Source organism: Trichosurus vulpecula, chromosome 8 (assembly GCF_011100635.1).
Source record: "Trichosurus vulpecula isolate mTriVul1 chromosome 8, mTriVul1.pri, whole genome shotgun sequence".
Lineage (NCBI taxonomy): Eukaryota > Metazoa > Chordata > Mammalia > Diprotodontia > Phalangeridae > Trichosurus > Trichosurus vulpecula.
In genome coordinates, this window is record NC_050580.1 from 187,483,571 (window position 1) to 187,508,909 (window position 25,339).

Below are 25,339 nucleotides of genomic sequence, written 5' to 3' on the forward strand. Positions count from 1 at the left end.
CTAGCACACTCTGTCATAATGCATACCTAATTCCTCCTATTAAGTTCTACTTGGGCATTTCATTGTGGTACAGAAGTGACACTGGTTCTCTAATGCTATGCCAATATACTGCAAGTTCTGGAAGGTCTTATCTAAGGTGAAAAGGCTTTTGAACAAGAGGCACAGTGACAGACGGCATGTATGCTATCTGAGGAATAGTTGGGCCAAGTCTACTTACTAAGTTACAGAGAGGTGGGGTAGGTAGGAGGGAATGTGTGGTATTTGCATGGAAGGAATATATATATATATATATATATATATATATATATATATGTCCATACTGACAATATCACAGATTCCTAAAATAAATATCTCCTCACACATGATCCCTTCCCTCCATCCCCAGAATTACAGAGTAGAGAACAGCAACAAAGGGGTGATATTTAAGGTGCGGAAAAACACTATTATAGTATTGTTAGAAAAAAAAGATTGAACACTAACATTATTCTTAACCCTCAAGGACAGTGTAATCAAACCTCTATTGAAGATATTATACCAATGATCTGTCATACAAGACCTCCACAATTGGATTCTAACCTACTTTGCTAACCTTTTTTTTTCACGGTATTCACCTTCATGAGCTCTACAGTCCAGGCAAGCTTGACTACTTCTTTCCTCATTTTACCCCACTTTTTCCTCCTTTCAAGACTTTATGTAAGCCAACCCTCATACCCGGAATGGCTATACCTATCCGCCATGATCCCCTCTGCTGAATTCACTCCCTTTCCTTTTATATTTAAAGGCCAAGTTAATTCCCCTATGGACTTTCACTAACTTCCCCCTTCTCCTTATTTTACCTAAAAAGATTCCCTACCCTTCCTCACCTATTTTTTGTCACTCAATTTGCAATTATCATACTCTAAACTTGCATTCTCATTATTTGTGTCAAGATTTTATCCTTTCTCCAAAATGAGACATCATGGTACAGTGGAAAAAGTCAGAAGACTGAGACTCAAAACCTGGCTCCGATACTTACTGTCTTAGATCATTCAACCTCTCTAGGCCTAAACTTTGGCCTCAATGACCTGAAAATTCCTTTCTCAATCTATATTCTTAAAAATTTATGACATCTCACTGAGAGCAGAGACCATCTACCTTCATGTATGTGTACTGTAGTGTATAAGAAAGTTCTATATCTCATCAATGAGGATACTTCATCCAACAGAGTAGAATGAAGACCATCCATACTTTTTCATACTGACAGACTCCTGGTTTATGGCTCTTTAGTAAATCCTCCAATGGGAGGTAGATGGTGTTGGTCCAACGTACTAGGGGCTTTACTCTAGATTTTTTAACATGGATTGAATATTTATGGAATACAGACTATTCACTGGTTATCAATCAAGAAACATTGATTAAGCAACTACTATGCCCCAGAAACTAAGGGGCCTGAAAGTGAAGCCAACACAGATATAAGTATATACAAAAAGAGAAAACAACACGCATAGGTTTATACAAAATACATACACATGTGAAGTACCCTTGGAGGGAAAAGACATTCCCAGATGGGAGAGGTAATGAGACAGGACCAGGAAAGGTCTTTTGTAAAAGATGGTTCTTGTGCTGAAGTGCTGAAGGAAACCAGGGATTCCAAAAGGAGAGTCATATGTAATGAAGGTAGAAACGTAGGATGGAGCCAGATAAATGCCAGAGGAGTTTATATAAGATCCTATAAGGAATAGGGAGCCATTGGCATTTATAGAATGACATGATGCACTTTAGGAAAAATCACTTTGGTATCTATGGATACGGAAGAGATATAGCTATAAGGAACCAATTAGGAGGCTATTAGAATAGTTCAGACAAGAGGTAATAAAAGGCTCAAAATAGAATAGTAGCTATGTGAATAAGGAGAAGTAGATCAATATATGCAATGTGGATGTAGAAATGACCAGATTTAGCAACTGACTGGCTATGTGAAGTGAGTGATAGTGAAGTGTCAAGGATGATGTCATGGTTGTGAACCTGAGTGACTAGAAGGATGGAGGTAGCCTTGACAGAAAAGAAGGTGGGTTTGTGGGGAATGATAATAAGTTCTGTTAAGAAATGCCAGTTTGACATACAATTTAAAAAACATAATAGGCAGCTAGTGAAACAAGAGTAGAGTTTGGGAGAAAGACTCAGGCTAGATATATAGACCTGGCAATCATTTGCATAGAAAGGACAATTAAACCATGGAAGCTGATAAGGTCTTCAAACAAGTAAGTTTAGAAAGAAAAAAAAGGGCCTAGGAGAAAGCCTTAGGGTATACCCACTGTTGGGGAGTGTGTCATGGATGATGATTCAGCAAAGAAGACTGAGGAGAATGGATCAAAATGTAGGAAGAGAAACTAGAGAATAAACACGTAAACCCAGAGGATGGCTAACATGCCAAATGCTGTAAAAAGGTAAAAAATAATGAGGTTATTGCTCACCCTTCATACATGATCAACCTTCTCTAGCCATACATCTTTTTGGTGGTAGCTTTTATGCCCTTTTTTTCCTGCATGGTTTTTGGTTGCCAACATGTTTAAGCCAACATGTTGCACAGTAATGACCACCTGCAAAATTAATTTTTTAGGAACTGTTGTATTCCATGACCCATAGATATTCAGCATCATTTGAAGAATAATGGTGAGAAAGTAGGCCTCATTTCAGGAAGAAGGGTCATCAATCTAGTCTACTATCTTCCTCTTATTCAATGCTGGGCCAAGTTCATAGTCCATCTGCCCTAATGGACCAGTTTCATGAGCTGCACATCATAATCTGGATAACAAAAATTCTTCATCTACTTGATTTTTCCCATGGGATAGTTTGGCCCAAGTCTTTTGAGTGATTATAAATCTCGTTTTGATCAGCAAAACAGTATCTGTAAACTGGAGCTTCTTGGGAACCTTACCATTTATAGAGAATTCTTTCATTTGGACTTTGTGGTGGACATCCCTCATGTAAGTGGCAAACACCTTAGGTAATTACATACATCTTTCTGTTTCAATCTTAACTTGATATTAATAATCAGAGGGTATATATACAAAAAAGATGTCTGTTTTTACTTCCAAGCAATCTTGCATGATTTAACACACACATGGAAGGCACCTTGTTGGAAGAATGCCTTTAAAGGAACATTTTGTTCTATCGAATCAATCAGGGTTTTTTTAGTTTATCTTTTTTTTTGGGGGGGGGGGTTGTTTTTGTTTTGTAATCAACAAACAAATCTTATATTCTCAATGTTTAGTCAATTACATCATTGCAATGTTGTAATCTGCTATGATATACTGCTTCTGAAAGCCTTCCTGTGCCCTTTTCATACCTTCATTTAGGTGTCCTCAGTGATCATAAATTTAGAGATAGAGGGAACCTCAGAAGGCTTTTTAGTAGAGTCTTTTCATTTTACAGATGAGAAAACAGAGGTATAGAGAGATTAAGTGACTTGCCCAAGTCAAAAAAGTGGCATGATTTAAATCCAGGTCTCAATACCAAATCACTGTACTTTCCATGGTACTACATTGTTTTCTCATTAAAAAAAAAACAAACACTTTGGAGAAAGCTGTTGATCATTGATTTTTTTGGTCTCTTTTTTGTTGTTGTTAGGTCTTGGATTTTCTTTTAGGCTTTGGCATCTTCCACTGCTTTAGGATAATTCAGTATCCCAAAACTGTGTCCCCATGAGACACTGATTTCCTCTCTGTACCTCTGGTCTAGTCAAGCTGCCCTTACTGTTTTCATTTCTGTCCTGCCATTTCTAGTTCATCACACAATGCACTGGAGACTATGATATTATAAAGTAAATATGGTTGCTAGACTCTGTTAATGAAAAAGTTAACATGTTACAGAAATCTTGATATTCATTTTATCTATTGTTGTTTTCCTTCCAGTCTCATCCTTAAGTGCTCACAAGATGATCTGACTTGACTGGGTCTCTTGTCAAGCTTTCTACGAAACTTGTTTTCTCTCCATTGCTTCTTCCTGCTTTGTGAGCAAATACTGATTGTAACCTTCTACTATCCTACTTCCAAAGGTTTTATAAATCAATGGGTATTTTAAGCCAGTGTTTCTAAACTTAGCTGCTAACTTTCCACCTAGAAAGGAGATCAAGTGTTAGCAAGCTAAGGCAGTCTTTATCATCTTTTCGTCTTGTGGTAATTGAATTAAGTTGATTAAACTGGCTTGGGATTTTCAATTATCTATTTCTCATTTTTTGAAACCAACAGTTTGTTAAAAGAAGTGGGAAATGTCTCAATTGAATGCTGTATCTCCATCTCATTTTTACTCCTTCTAGTTTGGTATTGATTTTGTTCTCTGCTTTAACAAATTGTGAGCTGATAGTCCATAGAATGCTGACGCAGAAATGACTACTACATTCAACTCAATTCAATGAGCATTTGTTAAGCAATTACTTTCAAAGAGCTAAACTTTTATGGAAGATGGGTAAGTAATTAATGAAAGTGGGGAGAACACAAGCTGGAAAGTATCAGGGCCTCATCTAGACGTGGCATGAGTAAGTAGTCAGTTCCCATTAGAATACATCTGATTCACTTTTTTAAAACTTATCTAGTGCTCACTCTGTCCAGTATATGTTGTATTCACGATATATAGTCATACTGTTTCCAGGTAGCCTGTAAGATATGATAAAAATAATTCTGCTACTTCTTTTACTTGAAACTCCAAGGAAAACCTTATGCTATCATTTCATTTATCTATAATTTCCCTTTTGAATTCAGGTTTTATTTATAGCAAAAACATCAAAACTGATATGATGCAGCCTTGCAGTAGTATATACACGACATAGATCATACATTTTTACTAATGACAGTTAATATTACTTGTAGACAGTCTAGAAACTGTGATTCTCAGCATCCTCTTCTCCATTTTCCATTATTCATCCTCCATCACTTCAGAAACAGAAAGAGATTACATCAACACAAAACTGTAAACAAAGTGAGTACCCATCGATTGGGAAAATTACTGAATAAACAAGGGCATCTAAATACAACAGGATACTGTGGTGTTGTACAAGGAATTCAGGGAAACAGACTTGTATCATCCACTATAGATGGAAGAAATCATAGTCAGGAGAACAACATACATAATGACTACAATGTAAAGAAAACAACTCTAAAATCTGAATGCAGACTGAAGTCAGTGACATATCATGGCCCAAGAGAAAGATAAGAAAACATACTTCCTGACTCTCAGTAGTGAGATGGGGACCCCAGAAGTACAGAATGTTGTCAGAGACATTTGAAGTGTTGGCTGGACCTCTTTAACTACTTTCTTTGTTGTAAAGAAGAGTTCTCTATAGGGAGGAGAGAAGAGGGGGGCCTATCTGGAGATAACTCAGTAAAAGAAAGAACATCAATAATTTTTAACTGGGAGTACCACACAATGCTAACATTCATTTTGTATTGGTCTTTGTTTTCATCAGTGGTTATGGCCAAAGAATTAGTCAACAAATGGTCTGCCTATCAATGAAACTAAGAAAGTAGTCAAAGCATTTTCATAATGGTACACCATGCCAAGAGCTTGCACTATTAGCATTAACATGGCCTTTGAGAATCAAGGGTCACCTCCACAATGATCAGGAATTTGAAAAGGACTTTGTGGAAAGCAGTGCACATGACTAATACTCAAGACATATTTAAAACTGAATTTTTCATCTGGAAATGAGTAGCTAAGAATGTCGCAAAGGTCTAACAAATGCACAGGATGTTGTAACTACTTTAAGTACCCACTATGAACTAATGTAGTGGCTAAGAAAAAAACAATGGACCTAGAGTAAGAAGATCTGGGCCTGCATCCCAACTCTGCTACTTCACAGCTGTGTGGGCCTACACCAGTCACTTAGCTCCCGAGTCTCAGTTTTCTCAGTTTTAAAATGAAAAGACTTGATTCTTGATCAAGATAAGAGCTGAATGTTCTTCAAACCCAATGAAGTGCTACTTCTTTTTTATAGTAACAAAGAATTGAAAACAAAGTGGATGGGCATCAACAGAGCAATGGAGAAGCAAACTGTGGTACAAAAACACAAAGGACTATTGCTGCACTGTAAGAAACAGGAGGCAGCTAGATGGCTCAATGGATAGAGCACTGGACCTAGAGTCAGAAAGACCTGAGTTCGAATCCGGCCCTAGGCACTTACTTGCTGTGTCACCCTGGGCAAGTCACTTTAACCTGTTTGCCTTAACCCACTGGAGAAAGAAATGGCAAAACACTCCAGTATCTCTGCCAAGAAAATCCCAAGGGCAGTATGGCCCACCAGGTCACAAAGAATCAGACACGACTGAACAACAACAATAAAACTTATATGAACTGAGAAAAAGCGAAGTATGCAAAACCAAGGAAACATACACAATGACAACAAGTGAAAGAACAAAAAAGAAACTGAAACTGAATGCTATATAATTATATTGACCGAGAATGGTCCCAAAGGAGAGGACTAAGAATGCACTTCCTTCTCTTTTATGCAAAATGGAAGATTACAGGGGTGGGGCACTCTATCAACTGCCACACTTAGTTGTGATGTTGGTTACTTTTATTCAACTGCTTTTCAATCCTTTTAAAATTCTTTGTTATAAAGGCTGGCTCTTTGGGTAAGGGTAAGAAGAACAAAATACTGGGAAACTAAGTTGATGTAAAAACAAAAATATCCATCATTTTAATAGAGTATTTACTTTTTTTTGATCAATATAAGAAAATTCTTAAAACAGTAACTCTCTTACCATAGTCAATCCAGGCTGCATCCCAGCGCGGATAGCTTCTATTTGAGTAGGTGTAAACTGAATAGTGTTGCTGTAAACAAAAGAGCAGATTAAAACTGACAGAAAATATGGATAAATGACCTCATAGGCAAAGACAGATGAAACAATATGCAAAACACTTGATGAATGTGAGCTATATTAATTATCACAATGGAAATCTGGACCAAAAGGGAAAGGACCTTCTTCCTTAATCGTTTCAAAAGTCCCTGCGTGTTACCACGCCCCACCCCAAAGGCCAAGTAGAGCTGACTACATCTTCTGGGGATAATGACCTATACTGTTATATTATCTTGGGAGATTCTTAGGGAAAATGAAAGAAGAAATCCCCTCCAGTACTGATTATGGTGCATCTGCCATAGCACTGAGTTCCTCAATCACACCTCGACCCCAACAGAAGGAACTGAGCCCCAGCTCCCAACCAGGGAATACAGTATGACACAAATTAGGTTAAACAAGTAATAAAACAGTGCGAAATTAATAATAATAGCATGCAAGCACAGGTACTTCTGCTGTTTATGTGATATGGGAATACATTAGACTAGGCAAGATGTATGTGTTCATGGGATCATTAATTTAGGGCTGAAAGGAACCTTTAGAAACTATCTGGTCCAACCCCCTCATTTTACAGATGAGGAAACTCTAGCACCAAGATTTTAACTGACTTGCCCAAAATCACAAAGGATCTCACACCAGGCCAAGATATGAATTCAGCTTTTCTAATTTCAAATATAGATTTTCTTCTATTGCACCATGTTGCCTCTAAAACTAAAACAAACTAAACGCTGTTTTTTCTCTCCATAACTCCAAGTGTTTCCTTTTGAAATGTCTTAACTGTAGAATGCCAAAAAAAAAAAAAAGTCTTGAGGTATTCTTCTGGCTCCCACATCTAAAAGAGAGGCCAAGGATGCCAGATACCTTAATATACATAAGCTTTTACTAGGGCTTTCAGAAGAGCCTGTTAACCTAAAGAATTTAACACATTGCTGAATTAGTAAGCATAATGATCACCCAAGTGCTAAGAATCAAGTTAAGGTGATTTGTACCCAATCCAGAGTGTAGTGGACATATGTATACATAGTGTGTATATAACGTGTTATTACATAGCTATAATTGCATAAAGAGATGTTACCGTTTGGGTTTATTATAAGGATAAGGACCTCTATTAGGAATAACATGAGGTTCAACAATTAAAGTTTCAGCTTCTTCAATGTTTTTGCCTTCTCCATCAGCTTCTTTCCGTTTCTTCCCTTTCCCATTTCTTACTGGGAAAGTTATCCTATAAGACACAAAATTTAATTACTTCTTGAAAACTCAAATTATCTAAATCTATTTTATATCCTAGCTGAATGTCATAGGCCCTAATTTTCCAAAAGAGAAAGTGGCATAAATCTATGGCCCTAAGCTGTCTTACCTATAGCATTGGCTCTACTTTTAACGATGAACATCTTTCCAGAGTTCAAATCAAAGGAAGACAAGGAGTCAATCACAATCAACTGGGCACTTTCTTTTACCACCACCCCCTTGAGTTTGAGACTGTCCAACTTTTTAAATTAATAAATTTGGTTAATAGGGTCAATAGGATTTAGAATCAAAAGGGGTCTTGGAGTTCATTTTGTTTTCTCCCCCTCATTTTGTTGATAACAAAACTGACGTCCAGAGGGGCTAAATGTGCCATTCTTGCTACATGACTATAGAAAGAATGAGATATAACAAAGAGATGGCCTGAGATACCAAGTGAATAACAGAAAAGTCTCAGGCAAGTTGGATAAATTCTCTGTAGTCAGTCTGAAGAAAAACTAGAATCAACAAAGGATAAAAGGGGTAATGTGACCACGGTCTTCATTAGTGGGAGTATTCATGCTGATAAAAATCAAAGAATCTTCTAAGGTCATAGTAAAATGTATTTATTTAATATTAAATCATACTAGAAAGTAAGGGTTTTGCAATTTATGAAAGAAAACCAGAGTAAAAGGCCAGAATTTTCTCTTTAAAAAAAGATCCCAAAATCATTGCCTACTTTGGGGGAAAGATAATCCAATGGTTGAAAATCATTTTTATAGCATATGATATGTTACTTTATTGGAATAATGGCATACTTGGAATACACTTCAGTAAAAAGCTATTAACATAGTAGCACTCAGGCAACAAACATTGGCAGAGTCTATGGTACTATATTAGATAGCTTTTCTTGTAGTTTTCAAATAACACTTGTACTGCAATAAGGTTTTCCATGTAATAGACTCAACTAAACAAATTTATAACCATGAGTACTCAACACATGGCTAAGAGGGAACACAAAACTCAAATAAAATCCTGCCATGATACCCAAATTTTACTTGAGCCAATAATTTCAACTTCCTTCCTCAGGCTGACTACAGAATGGCAAGAAATCGATTTCTAAAATTCAGTGTATTAATCTCTGACCTTACCTGAAAGGGGGGACCTGTAGGGCTGGGTTATCCACAGTAACTTTGACATTATAACCAGGAAAACTGGCTTTTAAGTGATCAATGGAAAGAAAAGTATCATTGAAGTCAAGACAGGAAATCTGATTAGGCATTTTTGAGTAATGGGCACTACTTGGGTCTCCATATCCTAGGATGATGTCATGTAGCCAGTCAGGTACCACACAATCTGTATTCATCAGGTTTCGAATGGTCTCTAATACAGCCTGTCAAGCAACAGAACAAAATGATTGTGTTAACGTGACATCTCAAACATCTGAGTTTCACTGGCATGAATAACTGGCTCTCTAAACTAATCCAGCATTCCAGAGTGTTTCAGGGCAAGAAGTTATTTTCTGCTGACAGGTGCTTGGCTAGACTGAATCAGCAGCTATATTTTCTACTGATACCAAAGACTGAATTAAACAAAAGATCAAACTTAACTAGAACAGTTTATCCATTAGGAGGTCATTTAGACATAATGACACAAATGAGTTTAGCACTTGGTTCCTAATGGAAAGTAGAGTAATCTGACTCAGGGTCTGCATAGCAACAAGTAAACATCATAGAAAGAGTCTATAAAGAAAAAGCTTCCACTTTGTAACTCTTTAAACTTTATCTCCCACCCTAGAAAAAAAATTACAAAAATAATCAGAATTACAGAGAAATATCATATAACCTAATAAACTCGAAATTGCCAGAGGTCAACAGAGTGAACTGTAATAATAGTTAATGCAGAAACTCATAGAAGGATAAAAGCAATTAGCAATTACTAATAACAAATTTCTTTTAAACTGACAAGACGATGTGCAGTCTACAACCAACCACATTTATGCTATGATACCATACAAAAGAAAAATATTTAAAATAATAATAACGTTCTTTCTCCTTCCAAATGCTGGCAGCTTAAGACACTCAAACTCAGAACTAGAATACAGAATGTTATTTTTGTTCTAAATTTTGACTGAATTTCTTCTACTGTTAAACAAGATTCAACAATCATTCCAAAGAATAAGGGGTTACTTTCATCATGACAACCAAAGTCCACTATAATTTTGCAATGAAGGCCATTTGAAATAAAATGGTATAAATAATAAGAAAACTAAACTGGCCAAATGGAATCTACTAGTACACAACCTAATAATAACGGATCTGACTTGTCAAGCTCAATGGGGAACATAATTGCTGGGTCCCTTAGTTTGGGAACACACATACCAATCCAAAAGACCCGGGCTGCCATTTCCTCATATGTAAAATCAGGCTAGACTAGATATTTTCTCTATCATTTGATGATTCTAGATTATAGAATTATAAAATGTTAGAGCTGGGGACACAGGCAGGATATGGTGGAAACAGTACTAGAACATAAGTCCAGCTCTTTTATTTATTCTACCTGTGTGACCTTGGACAAATCACTTAACTTCTTTGGCCCATACTTCCTTATCTGTAAAATAAGAGGACTGGACTAGGTATTTCCTAAGGGCTCTTCCAGTTTTAAATATGAAAGAGACGGAAACAATTCAACTAGACCCTTAGACTCAGGAGGCAGTTTAACCAATTAATACTGCAGAATAAGTAGTAAAAAAGAAATCTTCATTAGCACGACCTTCCATTCCTCTACACCTAGAATATATGCCTTAAATAGGGGTTATTTTAGAGCTCGGGTGCTGTGGGGCTCTGTGTAAACCAGTTAAGCCAGTCAATTATCAATTTAATTTGACCTTTTGATAAGTTTTATGTATCTATTCATCTATTACCACCCTCTCAAGTTAAAGAGAATGAAAGTGAGGACCAGAGAAGCGACTTTCCTAAGGCCACAAAGTTGGCATTTGTCAAAGCAAGGATTCAAACTCAGGGGACAGACTCCAAATTCAGGACCCTTTCCATTGTCACCACACTGACTGTCTAAAGTGTTTTCTTTAGTTCCATTTAGATGATATTCTCTTTTTCCTTATTTTTAACTTTCCAGCTCAGTTATATTCTACATACCAGAACTAAGGCACTGTGAAAACCAAATTTTAACTTAGTATTACTGCCCTCTATTGCATATAGATTTAATTGGAATCAAATTGTGGAGAGAAGAGAATGTGGCTTTCCCAGCAATAAAAAAATGGGTAAGGTTCAACTTTTTGCTATTTATTTCAAAAAGAGAAAAAGGGACAATTCGAATCCCTTAGCTAATGACTGATGATACAGCTTGAGAAGGAAGGAGGGCAAAGCACTCTGCTCTTCTAGAGAGATAATAATTTCAATTACAGGAAGTGACCTTAATTCTCAGGAGCCTCATAACTAATTACAATATAGAACAGGAATAGCCCTAAGCTGTTGCTTTAACATTATGAAAAAAAAATAAATTTGAAAAATAGGTTCTAGGTGCCAAAGGACTAAAGATTTTAAAGATAAACCAGGAAAAATACAATATTCTGTGGTTATTTAGCTACAATGGAAATATATGAAGCCTTTGAATTTAAAGCAATCACAAACACTGGAAAACAGCAATTTTTCATATCCACAACTACAAAATCACAAAGTAAATTACAGAATTATATTCATATAACTTTAGCATCCCATGTTGTTAAAAACAAAAAGGTTATAAAAAGGTTATGTAGGGAAGGAGAATGAAGTCCTTGCCAAAAATAAAGATTCTGGAAATTTGTGAAACTCATTTATCCAAACTCTCTGCACCCTTCACCCTCTTTTTCCAAAATGGAAGTCAAAAATCCAAGTCATGCTGATGAATTCTCCTTATACACAAAATCTACCAAGAACACAAAGCAATACCCCACCCCCAAATAGTTCATGGTTACACAATTCAGATACGTTATACTTTAAATTATTTCTCATGAAACACAGTTATTGTATAGTAAAAGAGTATTTTAACACAGGTATCAGTCTCCTTCCAACTACAGGTTCTAAGCATACTTCAGTGCTTAATTACTAAAGTACTATAGCTCACTAATTTAAGATTACACTTTAGATTATTATCTAGGATTTAACATGAATGATATATAAGACACCGAAAAAGAATGTGTTTAAATTTTTAAACCTTCATTACAGAACTGTATTTATTATACATAATTCGGGCTGGTAAGAGCCTGGTGGACATAAGTATTTATTTCACTATGCTCAATCTCAGCAAGATTGTCAACAGAACCAGAAGTTGAAATTCAAAGGAGAAACCATAGGGATGAGAAAGCAAAGCTCCCAATAGCAAATAAAGATTCTCTGTAAAAGAACAGAGACTCTGTTATCAAGCTCAATATAACTGGTCAGTTCATGGGCATTCCCAGCATGGAAGACGACATGCCTGCCATAAATAAATAACCCTTCTACCCTTCAATGACTGCAATGTCAGCACCATCTTCCAGTGATTCTAAGATTTCAAGTAAACAAAAACATATCCCTGTGAGAAAAAGTTTACTTTACAAAAATCAGACTCCAATGAAGTGACTACCCATGCACAGCACAATAATCTTTTCTGAAAATTCATCCTCTTTTCCCAAGGGAAGATATTATTTTTCTTAAGTTTTATTTCGATAAACTTGATTTTATAATAACAACTACTATTCTTTGAAGAGCTAAGAGTCATATAATTCTGAATATTTTCAATATCCCTGGTAGGTAGATCAACAGAGTCAGAAGATAAAAAAAAAAATCTAGCCTTTTCATTCTCAATGCGCTAGCTTTTCATTCACCAGATCCTACCATATGCTGATCTTGATCATAATTTGTACGTACTTTCAGCTGCTGTTCTAGTTGGGTTGCTAGTCAACCATGGTCTTATAAGGATCTAAGTTTATTGTTCCTACTGCCCTTTCTTCTTTGTGTGTCTTTCTTCTATATTCCAATCTCCTTTTTGAAATTGCCTCTGAAAATTTAAGGATTGTGAAATTGTAGGAAAGAAGCAGAATAACTTAAAAGAACAGGCAACATTTGAAGAGGAGAGTTAGACTTGATATAAGGAAAAACTTTCTAAGAATTAACACTACCTCAAAGTGAAATGGGCTGTCTGGAAAGCTGGTGGGTCCTTGGGCTCATTAGCAGTTGGGTAACCATTTGTCTGGGATATTACAGATGGGATTCTTCCTCATAAGTAGGGCTTGATGACCTCTGAGATCCCTTCCTCTTTATATTCTGTGATCTATTTGACCTTGGGTGAGTCCCTGAATGTCTTCAAGCTTGAAAATGGAGGGAGATTGACTAAGTTATCTCAAAGGTCTCTTCTATCCTCTAAATCTCATAACACTATCTGGCTCAAATAGGAATGAAGCTTACGGCCATGACCTTATTAGTTCCAACAAGGGAACCAATCTCTATCAGGTCATAAAATGTAGAGATACTATTCTGGAGGGAGGAAAAAGAAAAGATGTATCAATAGAGTCGGTTTAGAGATTAAACTCTGAATCCATAAGTTAAGAAAAAAATTTTTTTAATTATTTTCTTATTTTTTTTTAAGGGGAGAAGGCAAGGCAATAGGGGTTAAGTGACTTGCCCAAGGTCACACAGCTAGTATGTCAAGTGTCTGAGGCCAAATTTGAATCCAGGTCCTCCTGACTCCAGGGCCAGTGCTCTACTCACTGCACCACCTAGCTGCCCCTAAGAAAGTTTTTTAACAAACTGCGTCACACAGATCATGGCAATACACGACAAACTAGAGGACACCTGGAAAATGCTGCCTGAACGACAAATTTTAATAAAAAAAAATTCTTCTACCCTAATGCAAGGTATTGGCTGAGTGAATGGTTCTGAAAAAGGAAAAAGCTATACCTTCAGTAGGGCTCTCTTGACTTTTGAAAAAATTAAGCAGTTTACATTTGAAGGTTACCAAACTCACTCACAAGAGTCTTCAAAGGAAGACGGCAGCTGAAAAGCAGGGACTTGCATGAGCTCCCCACCACGTCCCTCCAAAAACCTATAAAAAATGGCTCTGAACAAATTCTACAACTGCAGAACCCACAAAATAGCGGAGAGAAGCAGGGACCCAGCCCAGGACAGCCTGGATGGTTACTGGATGAGGTCTATCACGCACGGAGTGGAGGGGAGCAGAGCTCAGCGTGGGAGGCAGCAGGACCAACCAGACTAGGAGCCGGGCAGGACAGGCCCTACCACCCTGAATCAGTGAGCTGTGGCAGTTACCAGACTTCTCAACTCACAAACACCAAAGACAACAGAGAAGTTAGTGGGAAAAGCTGCCGGGGGACAGAGTTCACAGTTCAGCCACTGCCCCAGGGGCAGCGGGGGAGGTGAAGCTACAGAAGTACAGCTGCAGTTACTTCCAGCCCCAGGCCCACATGGTGGGAGGAATTAAGTGACGGATCAGAGCAGGAGTGCAGAGCCTACTGAAGATTTGCTTCAGGTCCCGCTTGGTGGTTCTTGAGGAAGGAGGAGTGCTGGTGTGGCAGAGCTGGCTGTATAGAAATAGCTCTGAAATCAGGCGCATCCCCTCAAGCTTGGAACAAAGTACTCTTTGCTCTACAAGAAGTCATACCCCGATGAAAAACTCAAGGGTCAAGTAAGTTGGCTGGGGACATGGCCAGGCAGCAAAAACACACCCAGATTCAGTCTCAGACTTTGGAATCCTTCTTTGGTGACAAAGAAGACCCAAACATACAGACAGAAGAAGTCAACAAAGTCCAAGAGCCTACATCAAAAGCCTCCAAGAAAAACATGAACTGGTCTCAGACCATGGAAGAGCTCAAAAAGGAGTTGGAAAAGCAAGTTAGAGGAGTAGAGGAAAAATTGGGAAGAGAAATGAGAATGAAGCAAGAAAACCATGAAAAACAAGTCAATGACTTGCTAAAGGAGACCCAAAAAAATACTGAAAAAAATACTGAAGAAAACAACACTTTAAAAAATAGACTAACTCAAATGTCAAAAGAGCTCCAAAAAGCCAATGAGGAGAAGAATGCCTTGAAAGGCAGAATTAGACAAATGGAAAAGGTCCAAAAGACCACTGAAGAAAATACTACCTTAAAAATGAGATTGGAGCAAGTGGAAGCTAGTGACTTGATGAGAAATCAAGATATTATAAAGCAGAACCAAAGGAATGAAAAAATGGAAGATAATGTGAAATATCTCATTGGAAAAACCACTGACCTGGAAAATAGATCCAGGAGAGATAATTTAAAAATTATTGGACTACCTGAAAGCCATGATCAAAAAAAGAGCCTAGAAATCATCTTTCAAGAAATTATCAAGAATTGCCCTGATATTCTAGAGCCAGAGGGTAAAACAGAAATTGAAAGAATCCACAGATCACCTCCTCAAATAGATCCCAAAAAGAAAACTCCTAGGAATATTGTCACCAAATTCCAGGGCTCCCAGATCAAGGAGAAAATACTGCAAGCAGCCAGAAAGAAACAATTTGAATATTGTGGAAAAACAATCAGGATAACACAGGATCTGGCAGCTTCCACATTAAGGGACTGAAGGGCTTGGAATATGATATTCTGGAGGTCAATGGAGCTAGGATTAAAACCAAGAATCACCTACCCAGCAAAACTGAGTATCATGCTCCAAGGCAAAATATGGACTTTCAATAAAATTGAGGACTTTCAAGCTTTCTCAGTGAAAAGACCAGAGCTGAATAGAAAATTTGACTTTCAAACACAAGAATCAAGAGAAGCATGAAAAGGTAAACAAGAAAGAGAAATCATAAGGGACTTACTAAAGTTGAACTGTTTTGTTTACATTCCTATGTAGAAAGATGATGTGTATGATTCTGAGACCTCAATATCATAGTAGCTGAAAGGAATATGCATATATATGTGTATACATATATATATACATACATGTGTGTCTATGTATGTATATATGTAGATATATATAATGCATATATATATGTGTATATATACATATATATACACATACACACAAAGGGCACAGGGTGAGTTGAATATGAAGGGATGATATCTAAAAAAATAAAATCAATTTAAGGGATAAGAGAGGAATATATTGAGAGAGGGAAAAAGGGAAAGATAGAATGGGGTAAATTATCTCGCATAAAAGTGGCAAGAGAAAGTGGTTCTGTAGGAAGGGAAGAGGAGGCAGGTGAAGGGGAATGAGTAAATCTTGCTTTCATCGGATTTGACCTGAGGAGGGAATACCATACACACTCAATTGGGTATCTTACCCCACAGGAAAGAAGGAGGAAGAAGACAAAAAAGGGGGGATGATAGAAGGGAGGGCAGACAGGGGGAGGAGGCAATCAAAAACAAACATTTTCGAAAAGGGACAGGGTCAAGGGAGAAAATTCAATAAAGGGGATAGGTTAGGAAGGAGCAAAACATAGTTAATCTTTCACAACATGAGTATTGTGGAAGGGTTTTACATAATGATACGAATGTGGACTATGTTGAATTGTTTGCCTTCTTAGGGAGGGTGGGTGGGGAGGGAAGAGGGGAGAGAATTTGGAATTCAAAGTTTTAAAAACAGACGTTCAAAAAACAACAACAATAAAAAAAAGTTTTTTCATGCAACTAGGAAATAAGATATACACAGGCAATGAGGCACAGAAATTTATATTGCCCTACAAGAGAAGAAGGGAAAGGGGGATGGGAGGGGAGTGGGGTGACAGATGGGAGGGCTGATTGGGGAACGGGGCAACCAGAATATACGCCATCTTGGAGCGGGGGGAGGGTAGAAATGGGGAAAAAATTTGTAATTCAAACTTTTGTAAACATCAATGCTAAATATATTAAAACTAAATATATTAAATAAATTTAAAAAAAAAATAAAATAAAAAAGAACTGAAAAAAAAGTCTTCAAAGAACAAAGATTTTGATTTCTCCATTTTAAGTTATGCACTAAGCATTTAAAGTAAAGCTTTGTATTAAGTAAAGAGGTTTCTTTCACCAACCATTTTCACTTGTCAGAAAACTATCTTATATTTCTTACATCCATCTTACCACTTGATATTGTATAAAAGCTATTGTAAACCTTGTTTTCCATGTTAAGTCCTAGAGTCCCTCGTTAAGTTATCATGTTGCATACCTTAAAGTTGTTTTCCTTTGGTTTTCTCCTCATGATGATGTTAAAAGTCTCATACACATCTTCCCCTCCATTCTGGATAGTATTGGTCATATCTTGCTGATACTGGTTTGGATCAAGAAACACTCTGTAAGTTCTTGAATCTCCTCTTAGTCGAGGTTTAGGTTCAGGCCCTACACACATTGAAAAATAAACCAAATTAAAAAGATATGTTTAAAAGGGTCCTAAAAAGCACTTAGTATCTAAAATAAAAATAATTACGTTCAAGAATGCTATGATAGGGCAGGGGGGAGGGCAGTCCGGAGCCAAGATGGTGGGTTGAAAGCAGGGACTTGCCTAAAGCTCTCCCCCAGGACTCTCCAAACACCTATAAAAATGGCTCTGAACAAATTCTACAACTGCAGAACCCACAAATAGCAGACGGAAGCAGGACTCCAGCCCAGGACAGCCTGGATGGTTGCTGGGTAAGGTCTATCGCACCATGCTGGGAGCAGAGCAGAGCCCAGAGTGGGCCATGCCCGCACCAACCAGACCAGTAGCCTGGCAGAATAGGCCATAGCACCCTGAATCAGTGAGCTGTGGCAGTTACCAGACTTTTCAACTCACAAACACCAAAGACAACAGAGAAGGTTAGTGGGAAAAGCTGCAGGGGACAGAGTGAAGAGTTCACTGTTCAGCCACCACACCCCAGGGACAGCGGGGGAGGTGCAGCTCTGAGGCTGCTTCCAGAGCTACAGCTGCAGTTGCTTTCAGCCCCAGGCCCACCTGGTAGGAGGAATTAAGTGGCGGATCAGAGCTGGAGTACAGAGCCTGCTTAGATCTGAGTCACAGTCTGGGTTGGTGGTTCTTGGGGGAGGAAGTACAATGGTGTGGCAGAGCTTGCTGTGTAGAAATAGCTCTGAAAATAACAGTGGAACCCCTCAAGCTCGGGACAAAGTACCCTCTACTCTATAAGCAGTCATACCCTGCTGAAAAACTCAAGGGTCAAGTAAGTTGGCTGGGAACGCGGCCAGGCAGCAAAAACAGACTCAGATTCAGTCTCAGTCTTTAGAATCTTTCTTTGGTGACAAGAAGACCAAAACATATAGCCAGAAGAAGTCAACAAAGTCAAAGAGCCTACATCAAAAGCCTCCAAGAAAAACATGACTGGTCTCAGGCCATGGAAGAGCTCAAAAAGGAGTTGGAAAAGCAGGTTAGAGAAGTAGAGGAAAAAATGGGAAGAGAAATGAGAGTGATGTGAGAAAACCATGAAAAACAAGTCAATCAACTTGCCAAAGGAGACCCAAAAAAATACTGAAGAAAATAACACCTTAAAAAATAGACTAACTCAAATGTCAAAAGAGCTCCAAAAAGCCAATGAGAAGAATGCCTTGAAAGGCAGAATTACCCAAATGGAAAAGGAGGTCCAAAAGACCACTGAAGAAAATACTACCTTAAAAATTAGATTGGAGCAAGTAGAAGCTAGTGACTTTAGGAGAAATCAAGATATTATAAAACAGAGCCAAAGGAATGAAAAAATGGAAGACGATGTGAACTATTTCACTGGAAAAAACACTGACCTAGAAAATAGATCCAGGAGAGAGAATTTAGAAATTATTAGACTACCTGAAAGCCACGATCAAAAAAAGAGCCTAGATATCATCTTTCAAGAAATTATCAAGGAGAACTGCCCTGATATTCTAGAGCCAGAGGGTAAAATAGAAATTGAAAGAATCCACAGATTGCCTCCTGAAAAAGATCCCAAAAAGAAAACTCCTAGGAATATTGTTGCCAAACTCCAGAGCTCCCAGGTCAAGGAGAAAATACTACAAGCAGCCAGAAAGAAAATTTGAGTATTGTGGAAAAACAATCAGGATAACATAAGATCTAGCAGCTTCTACATTAAGGAATCGAAGGGCTTGGAACATGATATTCCAGAGGTCAATGGAGCTAGGATTAAAATCAAGAATCACCTACCCAGCAAAGCTGAGTATAATGCTCCAAGGCAAAATATGGATTTTCAATAAAATAGAGGACTTTCAAGCTTTCTCACTGAAAAGACCAAAGTTGAATAGAAAATCTGACTTTCAAACACAACAATCAAAAGAAGCATGGAAAGGTAAACAAGAAAGAGAAATCATAAGGGACTTACTAAAGTTGAACTGTTTTGTTTACATTCCTACATGGAAAGACAATGTGTATAATTCATGAGACCTCAATATCAGGGTAGCTGAAGGGAATATACATACATAGAGAGACAGAGGGCATAGCGTGAATTGAATATGAAGGGATGATATAAAAAAAAATAAAATAAAATTAAGGGATGAGACAGGAATATATTGAGAGAGGGAGAAAGGGAGAGATAGAATGGGGTAAATTATCTTGCATAAAAGTGGCAAGAAAAAGCAGTTCTGTAGGAAGGGAAGAGAAGGCAGGTGAGGGGGAATAAGTGAATCTTGCTCTCATCAGAACTGACCTGAGGAGGGAATAACATACACACTCAATTGGGTATCTTATCCTACAGGAAAGGAGGAGGAGGGAGATTAGAAAAATGGGGGACAATAGAAGGAAGGACAGATAGGGGGATGTGGTAATCAAAAGTAATCAAAAGGGGACAAGGTCAAGGGAGAAAACTGGATAAAGGGGGATGGGATAGGAAGGAGTAAACAACATGAGCACTGTGGAAGGGTTTTGCATAATGATATACATGTGGCCTATGTTGAATTGCTTGCCTTCTTAGGGAGGATGGATGGGGAGGGAAGAGGGGAGAGAATTTGGAGCTCAAAGCTTTAAAAGCAGATGTTCCAAAAAAAAAGTTTTTGCATGCAACTAGGAAATAAGATATGCAAGCAAAGGGGCATAGAAATCTATCTTGCTCTAACAGAAAGTAAGGGAAAAGGAGATGGGGTGGGGGGTGGGGGGGTGTGACAGAAGGGAGGGTTGACTGGGGAACAGGGCAATCAGAATATATGCCATCTTGGAGTGGGGGGAGGGTAGAAATGCGAAGAAAATTTGTAATTCAAACTCTTGTGGAAATCAATGCTGAAAACTAAAATATTAAATAAATAAATAAATTTTTTAATGGAAAAAAAGAATGCTATGACAACTGTGACCTTCCTCCCATTCTTCCTCCTAAACTTCATTCATCAAAAGTCTACCTTATCCTTCAAAGTTCAGCCCAAATCCACCTTCTCCATGAAGTCTCTCCCAGTATTACATGATATCTGCCTCCTCTGAACTCACATAGCATTTATGGTAGGTATCACTAATAGGATACCATGTATCACAGACATCTTTATAGATGAGTATCTCTCCCAAGACTGTAAGATTCTGAAGGGCCAGGGACAGATCCTATACTTGTTTCTATCTTCTCATGCACTTATTATAATATTACACATAATGGGTCCCTAAATATTTGCTAAATCAATGGATTTCAGGGTTTAATGTGCAGTTTTTCCTATTCATCAAAGGCTAGATACAAATTATATCTCTCATTATAACATACTTCCACAGGCAAACCTCATGTACATGAAACAAAATTCTAAATACACTGAAACTTGGGGCTGTTAAAAGGCTAATAGCCACAAATATAATTCCTATCAACTTGTCTTCCTCCCTCCCCTATTCTTCCAATTCTTCTACTCTCTGTTTTAAAAAAATTTATTTTTAGTTTTCAACATTCACTTCTATAAGATTTTGAGTATTAAATTTTCTCCCTCTCCCTCCTTCCCTTCCCCCCTTCCCAAGACAGCATGAAATGATTTAGGATCTACATATACATTCATATTAAACTTTTTTCACATTAGTCATGTTGTAAAGAAGAATTAGAACCAATGGGACGATCCACGAGAAAGAAGAAACAAAACAACGACAAAAAAATAGAGAGCAAATAGTATGCTTCGATCTGTGGATCTTTCTTTGGATGTGGACAGCATTTTCCATCGTGAGTCTTTTGGAGTTGTCTTAGATCCTTGCATTACTGAGAAGAGCCAAGTCTACGAAAGTTAGTCATCAAACAGTGGGGCTGTTACTGTGTACAATGATCTCCTGGTTCTGCTCACTTCACTCAGCATCAGTTCATATAAGTCTTTCCAGATTTTTTTGAAGTCTGCCTGCTCATCATTTCTTATAGCACAATAGTATTCCATCTTCTACTCTCTTAATTGTGGAGATTCTAATTCTAGCCACATACTCAATTCTTATTTCCCACTGCCCTTCTACGATGGAGGCCAACTGTATCACAGAGTTCTCAGCAGCCTAACCAACACAAAATCATAACTGGGAGGCAAAAGCATGTTCAAAGCAGGGTTCTCTACACTTTGTATTAGCTTTTATCACACAACATTAAATGTAGTATAGTATATGATGTATCATAACTGACATATATACGTCATATCATCATATATGTAATATAAATATAAAATGATAGCTATTATAGCTTAGAAACAGCATGGCATGATGGAAAGAGTGACCAGTCAATGGAGTCAGGAAGACCTGGGTCTGAGTCTAGCCTCCAACATATTGCCATATGGACAAAGGCACTCCCTACATACAGAGTACTGATTTGCAGAGGTAGTGGGAGTTTCCACTCCAAAAATCCCCTTTACTGATGAAACCTGATGAAACCACAGGTCCTGACAAAATAATAAATGCCGACATTTATACAGCAAAATATTTTAGATATATTATATCAGATAATCCTCAACAACACTAAAGGTTAAGTACAGCCAGTTCTAGCTTAATGTAAGTGGACCATTCTGCACCCTGCCCCACCGCTTCCCCTTAAACCTCCACATGACCCCAAACCCTCCATGGTTTTGCAGCTCCCCACAGCTGGAGCTGCTTCATCGCCTACTCCCACCCCACGTAGCCTGAACAGCTTCAGTGTCTGATGGCCCCCAATCCCAGCCAGAACAATTTCAGCGCCTGAAGCAGAAGACCCCCTAAGCAGGGGTGCACCAGCGCTGCCTCCTCCACACACCAGAAGCTGGAGCCAGAGCCCAGGTCAGCACAGGGTCCTACCACCCACAAAGAGCTGAATTTGACATAATGTGAATTTACATAAAGCAAGAACTGTCTGTACCATAGGTATTATTATTCCCATTTTACGGATGAAGAAACTGAGGCTCAGAGAGGTTAAATGACCTGCCTACAACTAACAAGTGTTATACATGGGAGAAGGTCTTTCAAACTCTATTCAATATACATTGTTATCTGAGCTGTAGTGGCAGAAGTCACCATTGCTTGCCACAGTCAACAGCTCAAGGGAAGCCATGATTGCATGATCAGGAGCTGCAACAGGAATTCTGATTGGGACATGTGGCTAGAGAGCGTACAAGTTCTCTTGGAATCAATTCTAAAATAACAGGGAACTCACGCTACAATCTAAAGCAGTGATGTCCAACTTAAATAGAAATGGATCCCTGTGGTTCATATACTGACTTAGAAAACCACAAACCAACATTATCTATGTTCTATTACATATGTGTATATACATACACACACAAATGTTTTTAAAATTTTGTTAAACATTTCCCAATTACATTTTAATCTGGTTCAGGGCACACTTCAGAGTTTTACAGGTCACAAGTTTGACGCCTCTGGGAAGTGTCTCAATGAGTATACTATAAAATGGAGCCAACTAGACAAATACATGATGGAGGAGAAGCAATCTGAAAATTTTTAAGAGACTTTAAGATCAAACTTGTTCATTTTATATAGTTAAAAAGACAAGGACACTTTTTCCATGCAAAAATCTTCACCCAAAAGTAAGAATATGTCATTATACCATCTTCGATGACACGCCCTCTATCATCCAGCATGCCCTGGATTTCACAGCCTCTGACATACACCAGGCCAGTCTGCTCAACAAAAGGTCGCCTCCGGTCAAATTTGGTGCCATAAGGCTTCGTGGGTCGTACCGTAATTAAAAAGCAAACATCATGCTTGCGCAAACCTGGTTAAAAGAAGACATTTTCAAATTATTTAGTTAGCATGTAACTTTTCACTATTATCTTTTGTCTAATTGTGGACTAATCTTATTCTCTGGTACGGTAGTACAAACATTTAATGCTAAATGTCACTAACAAGTTAACCATTGTACTAAAGAGTACCTTCTATAGTAAACATGACTATAGTTGATGACTTTCATGTGGCTCTTTCCCATCTTTTATCTGCAATAAACATGGAAATTTTTCTGAATACAAATGAGGAAGTTTTGCACCATAACCTAATTTCTATGTTAACATGATAGATTATGTATGTCACAGCTGCAAAAACTGGATCTTTGTCACATTCCAACTATCAGTTCGTGTTCCATATTTAGAATTTTGCTATGTGGCCAAAAATATGGCTGGTGTGCAAACTGATTAAATAATATTTAGAAATTCTGTCAGTTGAAGATAATCCATCAGCATCACTTCAAAGAAGAAGTATTTTTATCAATGTTACTTGTCTCAAAGACCTACTAAAGTATAAATCACCAGACACAAACTCTTGATAATATTATCTATACCAAGCATTTGGAAAAGGATAGGGGGTTTCAGTTCGTGAATGTCAAAACTTGAAAACTCAGAACAAAGTAGGGTGCTTTATGCTAAATCTAAAGCTTCCCAATGATTTTATATCAATGATATAAAATGTACCCAACTAGTTTCTCCAGTTTTATTAAAGGGACACTATTAAGACAGGGAACCTAAAATTAGATTACACAGTATGTAATGTCAGACCATCTGCCAGCACTCCTTTCCTGGTCTGTTCTCATGAGCCAGCTTTGCACTAATGAGTATGTACATTTCATCACCCTCCTTGCTCAAAAACTTGATAGCAAAGTTTCAGCTAGCTCGACCAAAACAGCAAACTGGGACTATAGTTAGCAGCATCTCACAATGGCGGTCTGGGATGTGAAAATAAGACTACCTTAAATCAAAGTACTGTTCTGGAAGCATGTCAAATGTGAATAAAGCTAAAAATACAAAATTCATTCCACAAAACTAATTTCACTATTGTTTATTTCTCAAAAGAATTTAAAGTCTCTCCCTTTATAATGAAGCAAGAGGAATTAGTGGGGATGAGGGCCCGAATTTTGAATCTTGTTCTGCTCCTAACTTGTAGTGTGACTGTCCACATCATTAGTATCACAAAGTCTTAAGACTAGAAGGAAGATGATGGGTTCCACTTGTCCCAGAAGTCCCTAGTAGAGCATCCATCTATTAACCAACCAACATTTACTAAGTGCTATTATGAGCTACAGATACAAAGACAAAGAATGAAATAATCTAACAGGTACAACCTCTGAGACCAAGGGCACAAACCTGCAAGATTACTCCTGTTTTGGAAGACTTCTCTTTATAAAATTTGTCCTTATGTTAAGCCAACTCTTTGAACTTCAACCTATTTAAATATCCTAGTTCTTCCTTCTGGAATTTCACTCTGTCCATTGATTTCTCCATCTAAAAAGTGGAGGTGTTGACATCTACTTCCCATCCTCTTAAAAAAAAAAATTTAAGACCTTGTTATAAAAATCTTCTAACCCCTATACCTTTATTTCATGTGCACATGCTCTCTCTGTCACACACACACACACACACACACACACACACACACACACCCCATTACAAGCTATATACTTGTGGGTTGGGGGAGGGGAAAATACATGCATACACACACCCATGCAAACACCAATTTTCATGATTTCCTACTGACAAAACAAAGTACAAAACTATCTGATGATGTGCTGTGAAGCATCCAGACTCATAAGTACTATATGCTGGATCCACTTGATAATACAATCTAATACAAAAAATCATTACACTCTCCCCTCCTCTAAAAAAATAATTTAAAGTACTTCATTGGAGTGATCTCATCAATATGGATATTCCAACTCCAAAAAGTATGGATTCTAATTCATCCTAACGTCATCCTGCTTAACATTTGTGCATGTCTTAACATAAATCCCTCACAGCAGGCTTATCCCACTGGCTGGGAATCTCCCTCTAGGCTTCTGAACATTATATGGCCATGTGCCAGACATCTCCATGCTATGCTGTCTAGGCTTCAGACCATACTTCCATCTAGAGCTGAAGGTCCCAAAGCCTATGACCCTGGGCTCAGAATGGTGGGCTCTTAGCTTAACCTGCCTGGTCTCAGGAC

General features: G+C 37.9%; 1 protein-coding gene across 1 annotated transcript in view; it reads right to left on the reverse strand.

Annotated features, from left to right (window-relative positions):
* Positions 1–25,339, reverse strand: part of AQR (aquarius intron-binding spliceosomal factor) — a 114,599-nt gene that overhangs the window by 32,262 nt on the left and 56,998 nt on the right. Inside the window, exons 18-22 of the mRNA XM_036735557.1 lie at positions 22,977–23,144; positions 17,213–17,382; positions 9,206–9,447; positions 7,906–8,052; positions 6,738–6,807 (exon numbers count right to left, since the gene is read on the reverse strand). Coding sequence (XP_036591452.1) covers positions 6,738–6,807; positions 7,906–8,052; positions 9,206–9,447; positions 17,213–17,382; positions 22,977–23,144 — 797 coding nt within the window. The remainder of the gene's footprint in view (positions 1–6,737; positions 6,808–7,905; positions 8,053–9,205; positions 9,448–17,212; positions 17,383–22,976; positions 23,145–25,339) is intronic.